The 12,250-nt window shown below is 43.8% G+C and overlaps 1 protein-coding gene across 1 annotated transcript in view; it reads left to right on the top strand.

Annotated features, from left to right (window-relative positions):
• Positions 1-12,250, top strand: part of LOC310854415 (E3 ubiquitin-protein ligase Midline-1-like) — a 65,322-nt gene that overhangs the window by 28,930 nt on the left and 24,142 nt on the right. The window contains exon 2 of the mRNA XM_083759051.1: positions 2,532-3,356. Coding sequence (XP_083615177.1) covers positions 2,601-3,356 — 756 coding nt within the window. The 5' untranslated portion in view covers positions 2,532-2,600. The remainder of the gene's footprint in view (positions 1-2,531; positions 3,357-12,250) is intronic.

Genomic DNA, 12,250 nt, shown 5'->3' with positions numbered 1-12,250 from the left:
ACACGATATTTTGGACCAAACAAATAATTACAAAAAAGAAAAAACAAAAAAAGGGTTGTAACCTGCCGTTTTCTTCTTCTTTCTAATTATTTGTTCAGCCCGAAAAAGGTTGTTTGTTTTCATGATTTGTCACGACAAGAGTTGTCTTTGTCCGCGGCGTAAACGTCTTTAAATAAATACTTTCTGAAAAGTCTATGAGGAAAATGAACCGGGATTTCTTTTCCGGGTCTATCGGAAATCTAAAATCACACATGAAGACTCATACAGGGGAAAAGCCCTGTACTTGTAAAGTGTGTGGTATAGGCTTTGCTCAGAGTGTTAATCTAAAACGCTCTATAGCTCCGATCTAGAACTTTCATGACATTACAACTTAAAAATAAAAATGATATATTCTCCTTTCAAATTGGCCCCACCTTAAACACTTCCATCATTATTTTATATGTTGGCTATTCAAAAGTAGCGGATATACAAGCTCATAGTGCGTCACTTCGTGCCGCACTACATTTTTTTAACTCAAATCTTTGCTTCTGGGGATCCATGAAACAAAACTATTGTGAAATGGGGGTCGACGGCAGCCAAATACTCTTTTGAGTCCTTGACGTGAAAAAGTTTGAGCACCACTGATATATCACGTTTTTCAGAAATCTGTTTGGTAAAATCGGCCTCATAGAATCACTGATGTGGAATGACAGTCTGTGAATGTCTGGGTGAATGTGCTGGAAGATTGACACCAGACCTCGCAGCCGTGGTCTATTTTATTCATGGCTGATCGGTGTGATTATCACGGACGGTACGTGCCAGAGGTGCGAAAGCAAGCAGACATTTTGGCTGACTCTCGTGGGATCGTATTATTGAATTTTGGCTGTATAGCTTCCTTCTAGGAGGCAGACGTTGTCTGTGTGTCTGGATGGTTGTGCATGTCTGACTATATGTTTCTGGGTCCGTGTTCATTTCGACAGACTGTCAAAAGACAATCATTTTATGGCTGGTTGTGTGCAGGTGTGTTTAGCCCATTTTGGGGCGGGAACCCCTTTTGGTGTTAGACATTATGTTATAATTTAGCTATTGAAAAATAGCAGATCTACAAGCTCATAGCGTGCCACCGAGTGGCTTGTAGCTATTTTTGAAAAATCGTGAAAATATTTATTTCAGAAAACTGGAGGATTTAGAAGATTTAAAAAAGAAATTGAGGTCAGGGCGTCAGGCCTAAATGGGTTAGTTTTAGTCAACTAAAACTAAACTAACTACTAAAACATTTCCGATGACTAAAACATGACTAACACTAAATGGAATTTGATTCAAAAGACTTTATATGACTAATACTAAATAAAAAATTGCTGTCAAAACCAACATTACTCTTGGGTGTGTTTGTGCATGCGTGTTTATTCATACTATTCTCTAGTTTGACTTGCAGTCAGAAAAAGCATTGTATTCTGGCATGTGTAGCCGGGCTGCACCATGACTCACGGTGTGTTTGACGTGACTGTTGACCAGTTTCCAATGCACACACCCTGGCTTGTTTGAGTTCCAGGAAAGACATATCACCTTCCATTTGTTTCAGTACAGTTTGGAAATCAACTTGCAGAGCGTTCAAAGAGGTTTGAAACAGGCAATACATACAAAACATTCTGAATATCATTGCGAAGTTGTTGTTTTTCATTTGTCATTGGTCATTTTTTTGAACCACGGTTTGACGTGAAAAGTCAAGCTGAAAGGCCCTGGAGAAGACCCATGATGACTTATAAACGTATAGACTTATAAACTGTTTAGTCAACAATGACTCAAATATTCAGTTAACATCTGTACACTTATAAAAAGGGAAAAATACTGCAGTCACAGTCCTATAGTAGCCTAATACCAGGATTACATTTTTGTTGGGGCGAACAAAAAGAAAAGCCTGGGGAAACCCATTGGAAGACCTGGCATAGTAAGCCCACTTCCTTGTATTTCGCTAACCAATAACGGAGCAGAGGCACGTCGCTCCAAATTTGGGCTGGGGGTGGGTGCTCAGATCGGTGAACCAGTTTTCGACCGGCACCCTCCCCTCTAGACCAGAAAGCATGCAGGCTAGGCCAGGCTACAGTAGTCCTGCTTTCAAAACCACTCATTGTCTCTCAGTTCCAGTGCTGCATGGTGATGAAATTGGTCAAACCACATGTGGCCTGTTGACAAAAACACTTTCATGGCCTGACATTTTCCCATTGTCCAGTTCCATTTCTGATGCGAACAACAGCAACTAACAACTGCAGTCTAAACAAACTGTTCATGCATTCTGTTGATGTCTGGTCATCCCCTTTGGTTATCACTTTCCCCTCATTTCCTCCCCCTCATATTTTATGTGAAATCAATTGCCTCACACTCATTCTTTAAGTCATCTGTGTATTTCTCCAAACTGTGCTCCGTGGAGACATAAACCCTGCAGCGTACACAGTGAGAGACGTAAGCTGTTTCACTCCATTTAATCCAAAATCTCTCTCTCTCTCTCCCCTCCCTCTATCTCTCTCTCTCTCTCTCACCCTGTTGCTTTGCAGGCGGCCGAGCGGCTCTCCTGGATTTCGCTGTCCCGCTGCCCCTCCTGGCCCGGCCCCTTCTAGAGCAGCATGGACAGCCTGGAGTCGGAGCTGACCTGCCCAATCTGCCTGGAGCTCTTCGAGGACCCGCTGCTGCTGCCCTGCGCCCACAGCCTGTGCTTCGGCTGCGCCCACCGCATCCTCGCGTCCCACTGCGCCACCCACGAGTCCGTCCACAGCATCAGCGCCTTCCAGTGCCCGACGTGCCGCTATGTCATCTCCCTGAGCCCGCAGCGCGGCCTCGAGGGACTGAAGAGGAACGTCACCCTGCAGAACATCATTGACCGCGTGCAGCGCGCCGCCTCGTGCTCCGCCGCCGGACTGCCCCTGCTGCCCGCGCTGCTGCCCTCCGCGCCCCCCAGCGGGCCCAACTCCCCCGGCGGCTGCGACGACCGGCTGGCGCTGGTCCCCGTCAGCGCCTGCACGGACGCCACCACCGCCATGTCGGGCAGCCCCGGCACGCCGCCGGAGCCCGTCCAGTGCCAGTTCTGCGAGCAGGACCCGCCGCAGCAGGCGGTCAAGACGTGCGTGACGTGCGAGGTGTCGTACTGCGACGAGTGCCTGCGCGCCACGCACCCCAACAAGAGGCCCTTCACGGGCCACCGGCTCATCGAGCCCATGCCCGACTCGCACCTGCGCGGCCTCCAGTGCCTGGAGCACGAGGAGGAGAAGGTGAACATGTACTGCGTCACCGACGACCAGCTCATCTGCTCGCTGTGCAAGCTGGTCGGGAGGCACCGCGACCACCAGGTGGCAGCGCTGAGCGACCGCTACGAGAAGCTGCGGGTAAGAAGAGGAGGAGGGAGGAAGGCTGTGTGTGTGTGTGTGTGTGTGTGTGGGGGGGGGTGTGTGTGTGTGTGTGTGTGTTCTTTTTTTGTAATGCGATGCAACTGTCCCCTGTGTTATTTTTGTTGTGTTAAGCTCCGTGCGTATTAGGGGGTTGGAGGGTAAATTAAGTGGGGTGTCATTTATCAAGTGAAGCACCTCCTTTCATGCTTGCTGATTTGGGCTCTGCGTATTACTGGGAACACTGCGGGACATTACTGTACACACACTTCATGCAAATGAGTCAGGAATCCTCTGCTTGCTGTTTTTGAGGGGAAGGGTGTGATGAATTGCAATGGAACTTATGGGAGATTAGGTGATATGAGAGATTTTGGCTCAGCTCTTTATCTTATAATACACATGATGCTGGTATATATTAGATAGCTGGCGTTTATTAGCCTTGGGGAGATAATACATTTAAAAAAAGGTAGGAAATAAATTGCGGTGTGAACTGCCCTGTTATCGTGGCTGATGTTTCTAACTCAATTATCCGGTGATTTTTATCAACTCCCGCTGATTCATTATCTCTGCCGCATAATTAAACAATTATCATAATTACTACACCACCCCTGTGTGCCAGGAGGGTATTCATAAGCGCCCAAGCGCACGCACGCACGCACTCACGCACGTGCACACACACACACACAGGTTTATATTACTATACTTGTGAGGACATCAACATGATTGCTTTTATGCATGCAATTTATTTTTTCATATCCATTTTAAATCATAAGCCTTAGACTGAAAAAGAGCAAATATACAAGCCTAAAACGTGCAAGTCGCAGCTATTTTCTTCAGCGCGGGACTCAGTGCGCAACTTAAGTGTAATCCTTAAATTATTAAATGCCTAATCCATCCTATAACCGCAACCTGAACCCTTTTCTAATTGTAAATGTATCTCTACAACATCTGGGTTAACCATAAAACATTGTTCTTGTGAGGATCAGGAAAATGCTTCCCTCAAAGTCTATTTCTCATCTCGTCTCTGTCGTTTGGAGGGCTCGTAATCATAGATGAAAAACATCCATGGCCTCATTGGCCGAAGCAGTTCATTGGAGCGACGTGTATCGACATGAGGGCAGAAGTGCTCCGGAAGTGCGGAAGGCACGCTACGCCACGCTGCCACTCGAGTGACTAGCCCACTGGCCAATCACAGTGCGTCTTTTCCGGGACTTGTCAGAGCCGAATGTCCCCTCTGTGACGCACACGGAAGCTTTTGTGAAGCACACTGGCGTTGCCAGACTGTTGCCTCTCGCAATGGTTGTCTGGATACGCGAGACTCGTGAAGCACCAACATGGAAGCTTGCCCTCACTTTTGCACATGCGCTACAAAGCCGAAGGAGTCTACCTTTCTATGTTTGGTAACAACTGTCATGATTCAAATACAAAAATAGCGAAAGTAGTAGCTCTACAAGCTCGAAACGAGTGAAAAAAGTGATAAACCAGGGCGTTAATTTATGAAAAAACACAAAACGTTTAAATATGAAGTTTCTGCCCGACAGCAGCAATGTGCTCTACTCTACTTGTGGGGGCATTAGTACCTCGCAAGTACAGTTATACAAACACACACACACACGCGCGCGCGCACGCTCGCACGCAGGGAATGTCATTAGTGCTGGGACACAGCGTCTTCAATGAGGTTGCAGGTTAACGACAGCTAATTGCCTGTTGGGCGGAGGTGGAGGCGTGGTTAATTGAGCAGACCTGGTAGACTACTCTGGTGAGTGTCTAGAGGGACTCCTCTCTCTCTCTCTCTCTTTCTCTCTCTCTTTCTGTGTGTGCGTGTGTGTGTGTGCGTGTGCTCTTAGTCACTGTCACATTCAAATCCATACTGAATGGAATGTGTGGAAGGTCGTGGCCCTTTAGTGAGGATCCGTCTCTCTGTTGTTTTTGGGCTGAAGGTACACCTGAACGATTTTCTTCAGCACTTAGAAGATGGATGTGGAACAAATCGCATGCATTTATAGGGCTGTCCTTGACTGCATGGATTCTCTCGTATTCTCACTTATTGTGCGCCTGATGTGATGAGCCTGATTTACGTGCAAAGATAGCAGATCTACAAGCTCACAATGCAGCACATTGTGTGCATGTCGGAGCATGATCAATCAATTGATCGTGTTCTATAGGCTTGGATCAATGTTTTATCTGTATCACAATGAAAACTCATTTTGACCACCATTATTTGGGGCAAACTTGCAATAATAAATAAAAGGTTGGGAATCACTGGACCGATCATTTAACAAAGTCATGGTCAACTAAGACAAAAGCGACTATATAATTTGACTATTCATGTAGGAGAGGACAGCTCCTACATGCATCTCTCACCATTCTCTAACCATTCAGTAGTGAAAGTTGAAACCTCACAGGCAGCTGTAGTGCTAGAACGGAGAACTCAAGGCACTAAACTTAACTCACCCCAGATCAGTTACTATATAGTTCACAAAACACAACACAGACAAATAACATAAACGTCCTCTGGGGAAATGGCATGACAAACTAATGTCCATACTCATATACCTACATTACTAGAGGACTGGGAAATTGTTTTGCCGGTGCAATGTCGCTATTCATTAGGGAAATAGCCTAGCTACACATCTCAGAAGAAATGGTTCCTTTTCCTTTTAATGAAATAACAGGCTCCAATCGTTTCCAAGCGGCGTTATATATTTTATGAATGGCCACAGGGTGGTAGCATGGTAATATAGACTTTCTGTCACATCGAAAACTCATGCTGTCGGAGCAAAGCGCAAACAAGCAAGAATTTATTTTCGTCAAGGGTGTGCACCGGTGTGTGCGGTGCAACGGCCTTTCGCCCACAGCCATGACACTTTAGTGAGACAAACTATATAATTTGTATTGTTTTGCTTAGGCTGTTGGTGTTGCCTTAAGGATAACTGTCTATATAATAAAACTATGTTAATATAGCCATTCATTATGTTTATGATATTATGGGCCTCCCTCGGAGGGCCTATTTATACATTTAGTCATTATTAAGCTGTTACAACTATCCAGAATACATTGTGGCGTGTGTATCTCTCATGGCCTCCTTTTGTCGGCAGTGCAGGTGTCTTCAGGTGCAGCTGTTTCCCCGCACATTCACAGCTGTTTAGTATGAGAAAGCAGGGAAGACTAATTAACAATGAGAGCACAGGACAGGTCACTACCTATTTCAGTTACATCTCTCTCTCTCTCTCTCTCTCTCTCTCTCTCTCTCTCTCTCTCTCTCTCTCTCTCTCCCCCTCCACCACACATCCAGTGAGATTACACATCACTTTACTGCAAAACAGAACGGGGCAATGCCTTTCCGATAAGCAAGCTAATTGCCAACTGTAACATTAATGGATCAATTATGAACAAAATATAGTATATTTTTCCCTATCATGTCTATACATCCGTCATATAATCTGCGACGCCGTAATGGGATGGCTGCCTGTAAATTGTATTTTGGATAAAACGTACCCATACAAATTTAGGCCTATACTCGTCAGGTTATGGATTACAATAGGTACATTAATTGCATTTTTATAGCACTTTTCCAAGTGCTCAAATCACTTTACAATGGTTCATTCATTCATACTGTACATTGGGAGGTGAAGCGGTAAACAGTCGACGCCAACCCTAACCTCCCACGGGGCAGCACACCTAAACCTAACCTTAACCCTCTCCCAACCCTTAACGCACCCCTCACCAACCTTAATCCAGTCGTTTTAACGCACCCCTCACCAACCTTAATCCAGTCGTTTTAACGCACCCCTCACCAACCTTAATCCAGTCGTTTTAACGCACCCCTCACCAACCTTAATCCAGTCGTTTTAACGCACCCCTCACCAACCTTAATCCAGTCGTTTTAACGCACCCCTCACCAACCTTAATCCAGTCGTTTTAACGCACCCCTCACCAACCTTAATCCGGTCGTTTTAACGCACCCCTCACCAACCTTAATCCGGTCGTTTTAACGCACCCCTCACCAACCTTATGTCTAACCAATGACTAGTCTAAACTAAGTAGGCACCCCGACGCCAGCGTCCTCACTTCCCACATTCACACACCATTGGAGGCTCACACCGACCAACTCATTGGAGGCAATGGTTCAGTGTCTTCCCCCAAGGACACTTCGACATGTGGACAGGGGGAGCCGGGATTCGAACCGCCGACCCAGGCATCATTGGACGACCTCTGCTCTACCTCCTGAGCCAAACCAATAATTCTATAGTTTTTATAGTTTAGCTTGACTTCAATATATTATTAAATGCTCTGATGTATTATCCTTTATTTCTGTTGCGGTGGCAGCAACAGAAATAACCTAACTCAGTGATTCACCCATCCTTCACCCACTCTTGCATGTTTAGCAGAGTGCACTGAGATGCATTAGAATGTGTCACGGAGGGCATTCATATTTTCTTTATGACTACTCTCCACTATCTTTAATCACCAGCGACAGGGCTGGCTGTTTATTCTTTAGAGCCAAAATAGGCGGTAGACTTACGGTGTAAATGTGTATTTCCATATACCCTGCGGGGAGTTATGTCTAGATCGTTTCCTTCACGAAAACATCAAGCACGTGACTCGAATGATTTTAAATAAAGCATAAAAAATTCACATGACTTACACAAAAGAAAAAGACAAGAAAAAACAAACAAAAAACAAAACACACCTAGCAGTCAAAAAAAAGAAAACCCCTGGACAACACCCCTCCACACTCTGTTGTTGACACTCATGGTTATATCATATGTAATGTACAAATACAAAATGTTACAACAATCCTTTGATATATAAATAAAAGTAGTCCCATATCTCATGGAACTTCCCTTTGACGTTATTCCTCCTGGCAATTGAGTATTCAAAGGATGCCGTTTCAGTCATAAGTTGGGTCCAGTCTGTGATCTCTGGCGTAGCAGAGCTCTTCCAGTTTCTCAGTATCAACCTAGCTGCACTAGTAATAAGGCCTGCAGTCACCAATGCATGTTGTGCCTTGGTGACCCCCTGTGGCAGCACCGTGCGATCTCCCGAGAGACATAACCTTGGGCATTCTGGTAGTATTACAATTTACAATTTAGGCATTTAGCAGACGCTCTTAATCCAGAGCGACTTACATTAAGCAAGAACAAAAGCATGGGAATACATCACATAAAAGCATTTATCATGAAACATGCGTAAGCTAAGAAAGTAACAGTGGAATATCTATATAATTAAACTATACATACACTATACATATAAACTATAAATATTTACTACTATGCTATACATATGTACTATGGCGTGCTATGACTATATACAATGCAATTATAGTGCTGTCTACATAACATGCTATAAGTCTGTGTCAAATGCTATCTAAGCCAACAGAAATGCTATCTAATGGGGTGGGGTAAGTGCTATGGGCCATGATTGAGTCTGAAAAGGTGGGTTTTCAGGCTACGGCGGAAGATTGGGAGTGATGCTGCAGATCTGACTGCAATGGGAAGTGCATTCCACAGTTTTGGAGCCAGAAGGGAGAAGAGTTTGGGACATGTGGAGCGTTGTCCCGGCGTTTTTAGTGAGGGTACTTCCAGCTTCCCTGCGTTGGCTGATCTGAGTGCGCGGGAGGGTTTGTAGGGTTCAATCATACTTATTTCAATCCAGTCTCCAAGTTTCCCCAGTACCTCTTTCCAGAAAGGCACAACCACAGGACATTCCCAAAAGGCATGTAAAAATGTACCATCTTCCCCTTTACATTTCCAACACCGTTTGTCTTCCACCAAGCCCATCCTAAATCCCTTTGCCATATTAATCTAAGATTTTCAGTCTTTGCACTTTGTAATTCCATTATATTTTTGTAAATTATTGAAGCCCTATGCATTGTCGGTGGCCAGTCAAAAATTGTTTTCAACATATTAGGTTCCTCTATACCCCTGTTAAGGTTGAAGACACTTCCAACACTACTTCTTAGTTGAAGATATTTCCAAAATTCACCCCTACCCATCACATTAAATTGATTCTCCAACTCCTGATATGACTTAAAAGTTGTATCCATATATAAATCATCAATTACACCTATGCCATTTATTTGCCAAGGCTCCCAGCAAAATGAATATTTACCTATCAAGATGCGTGGATTATCCCATATAGAAGAATATCCCTGTTTATATTGGGATTTCCCCATCAGCCTATGGACCTCAGACCATACCCATCGGGAATGTTTCAAAATGGGACTCTTCCCCCCTTCTACCATTTTAACCTGAGAGAGAACCTGTATTGGTTTGCCGTGTGTACCGTTAGTTTTGTATAAGTAGCTCGTACTGAAACCTTGAAATGCCTGGTGAAGTGAAACTCATTAAAGCTGGGTCCTAGTTGAAGTATCTCTTAGCTACACTAAAACATTTTGTTATTATCATCATTCTCTTTAATTTATGACATTCTCTTTTTAAAAACAAATCTTTTTAATTTCTGAAAATGATCGATTTTTGAAATAATAAAATATGTGTGGGAAACGGTGGCCTAATGCATAGCCTACTACAACAGGAGGCATTTTAAATTTAAAAGTTTGACAACCACAGCTGCTGAGACTGTACGAGCTCCACCGCCGCCCCCTAGAGGCCCCTTACAGAATTGACATAGTTGTGTTGAGTCAGTTCTGCAGTCTATCTTCCATACATAAGTAACCCTGGGAACGAGTTGCTCATTACAGGCAGCATGGCGCGTGCCGAGAGTCAGATCCAACGGCCACATTAAGACCCTGAGCCGTCCCCAGAGTGGACACTCATTGCAATGACAGTGTGAACACATTGAAGGGGAGGGGGAATAGCATTCTCTACATACCGAGTCCACTCAGTTCAATTGACCCATTAAGACCTGTGGAAGATTCTACCCAATCTTCTAAAATCTAAATCCTGTAACAGTTTTCTGAGAAATGCATGCTGCTACAGCTATTATCACTGGTTCTCAAACCTTTTTCATGTCAAGGATCCCCAAAAAGATATGCATTTCCCACGGACCACCATCTCAAAATATTGGACACTTTTGCATATATATATATATATATGAGCTTCGTCAGGTGCTATACCACCTGACCAAGCTCACGGCGAAATAAATAAGTTGTCCGTCTCTGTTCCCTGGAGTGTGCAGTCCCTTTTTTCTCTTTTTAATACAGTATATATATATATATATATATATATATATATATATATATATATATATATATATACTTTGTGCTAAGAGCTTGTACATCTGTTATTTTTTTAATTAGAAAATTATGGTTAAAGTGGTTCAAATCTAGGCCACTTCCAGCAGGATGTCAACTCAAGGCCCATACAATATTAATGGCAAACACCAAGGTAGATTTTCAAGTGAGAAAAACAAGAATATTTTCAGGTTTGTTTATTTATTTATGAAGTATCCCCAAGCACGCAATTCGGAGTGCCTGAGATTAGTGTCTTGTATTACAATATGACAGGCAAAATACACTTATGCACCCTGTATAACTTGAACAATTTGAACTGAACTACTTTCTTTGTATAACTGTGGGACAGTTAAACTCTTAGAGCTTAACTGTGCGAAAACCCTTTTCCTATTTGGAGATAAGAATTACCGGTATGCTCTTCACAGGAAACTGACAGCAAATCAGATTTTGACTGCCAATATCTGCCGACCTAAAGGTTATCTGGATAGTTATATTTGACGTTTATGAATTTTACATGTCGATTTCCTATATTAGTTTGAATTATTTTGATTGAGGTCACTGAAACACCCTAGTCTGGACTTTAAAACAGCAGCAAACGTGATGAACGTTTGTTGTATGAGTAAGTGACAATTAAAACCTGCTTCATCCTCGATGCTTGCATGTTGACAAAACGCTATTTATTTATCTGTATATGCTGTGGCATAAACAATGGCAAGCCTTAAATGTACTCCGCTCTTCTGCAATCTGCACACACAGACTCAGTTAATTGCAGTACAGTATATACTGCACACACACACACACACACACACACACACACACACACACACACACACACACACACACACACACACAAATGCAATATAGTCTTCTGCCTGTGAAAAAAACAACATCTGCTACATCTGCCTTGACCTTTTGCCTCAAGGCTTGAGCGAAACAATGGGAAACTCCTGTCACCATGTGACTCAAGAACTAGCTTAAGCAGAGAATGTGAACAGAATAATGAAACCTGAAACAGTGTTTAGCGTACCACAGGGCCCGTCCATTCTGTCTTGTTTCTCAATTCCTTAGACTTTAGTCACTCCATCTTTGTTTAACCCATTTTGGGGCGGGAACCCATTTTAGTGTTAGCATCATGTCGTGCTTTAGCTATTTAAAAATAGCAGATCTACAAGCTCATAGCGCGCCACCGAGTGGCGCGCTACGAGCCTGTAGGTCTGCTATTTTTGAAAAATCGAAGAGCGACTGACGTAGAAGACATTTTTAGAATCTGATCTCAGGTCAGAATGGAAAACTGTCAGGATGTAGAAGACATTTTTAGAATCTGATCTCAGGTCAGAAGAATCTCTAGCGGCCCCTGTCCATCATGATACCTTTAGAAAACAACACTACGACTCTGTATACCGTATACTGTATACCGGTAGCCACAAAGAGAGCAGCCACACAAACGTGCATAAAGGAATGCTTTTAAGTTTCCCTCTCATTATTCATATGACATAATTCTGTCACTGTGCAAACATTCTGTCGCTCACTGTCCTCCACCCGCCCGCACAAACACAAAGCACAAGCGCTTGATGCTTTACGAGACCCAGCTGAGTGCTGTTTACTTCCCTCTGCCTATAAATGCAATCACACTGTTTACATCTGACGGAGGAGGACCTCTGGATGCGCTGTGGGAGGCAGGGACAATTCTAAGTCAAGG

The sequence above is a fragment of the Protomyctophum parallelum genome (assembly GCF_964188405.1).
Source record: "Protomyctophum parallelum genome assembly, chromosome: 23".
In the NCBI taxonomy this organism is placed as follows: Eukaryota; Metazoa; Chordata; class Actinopteri; order Myctophiformes; family Myctophidae; genus Protomyctophum; species Protomyctophum parallelum.
This window is presented reverse-complemented; position numbering and strand designations above follow the sequence as displayed.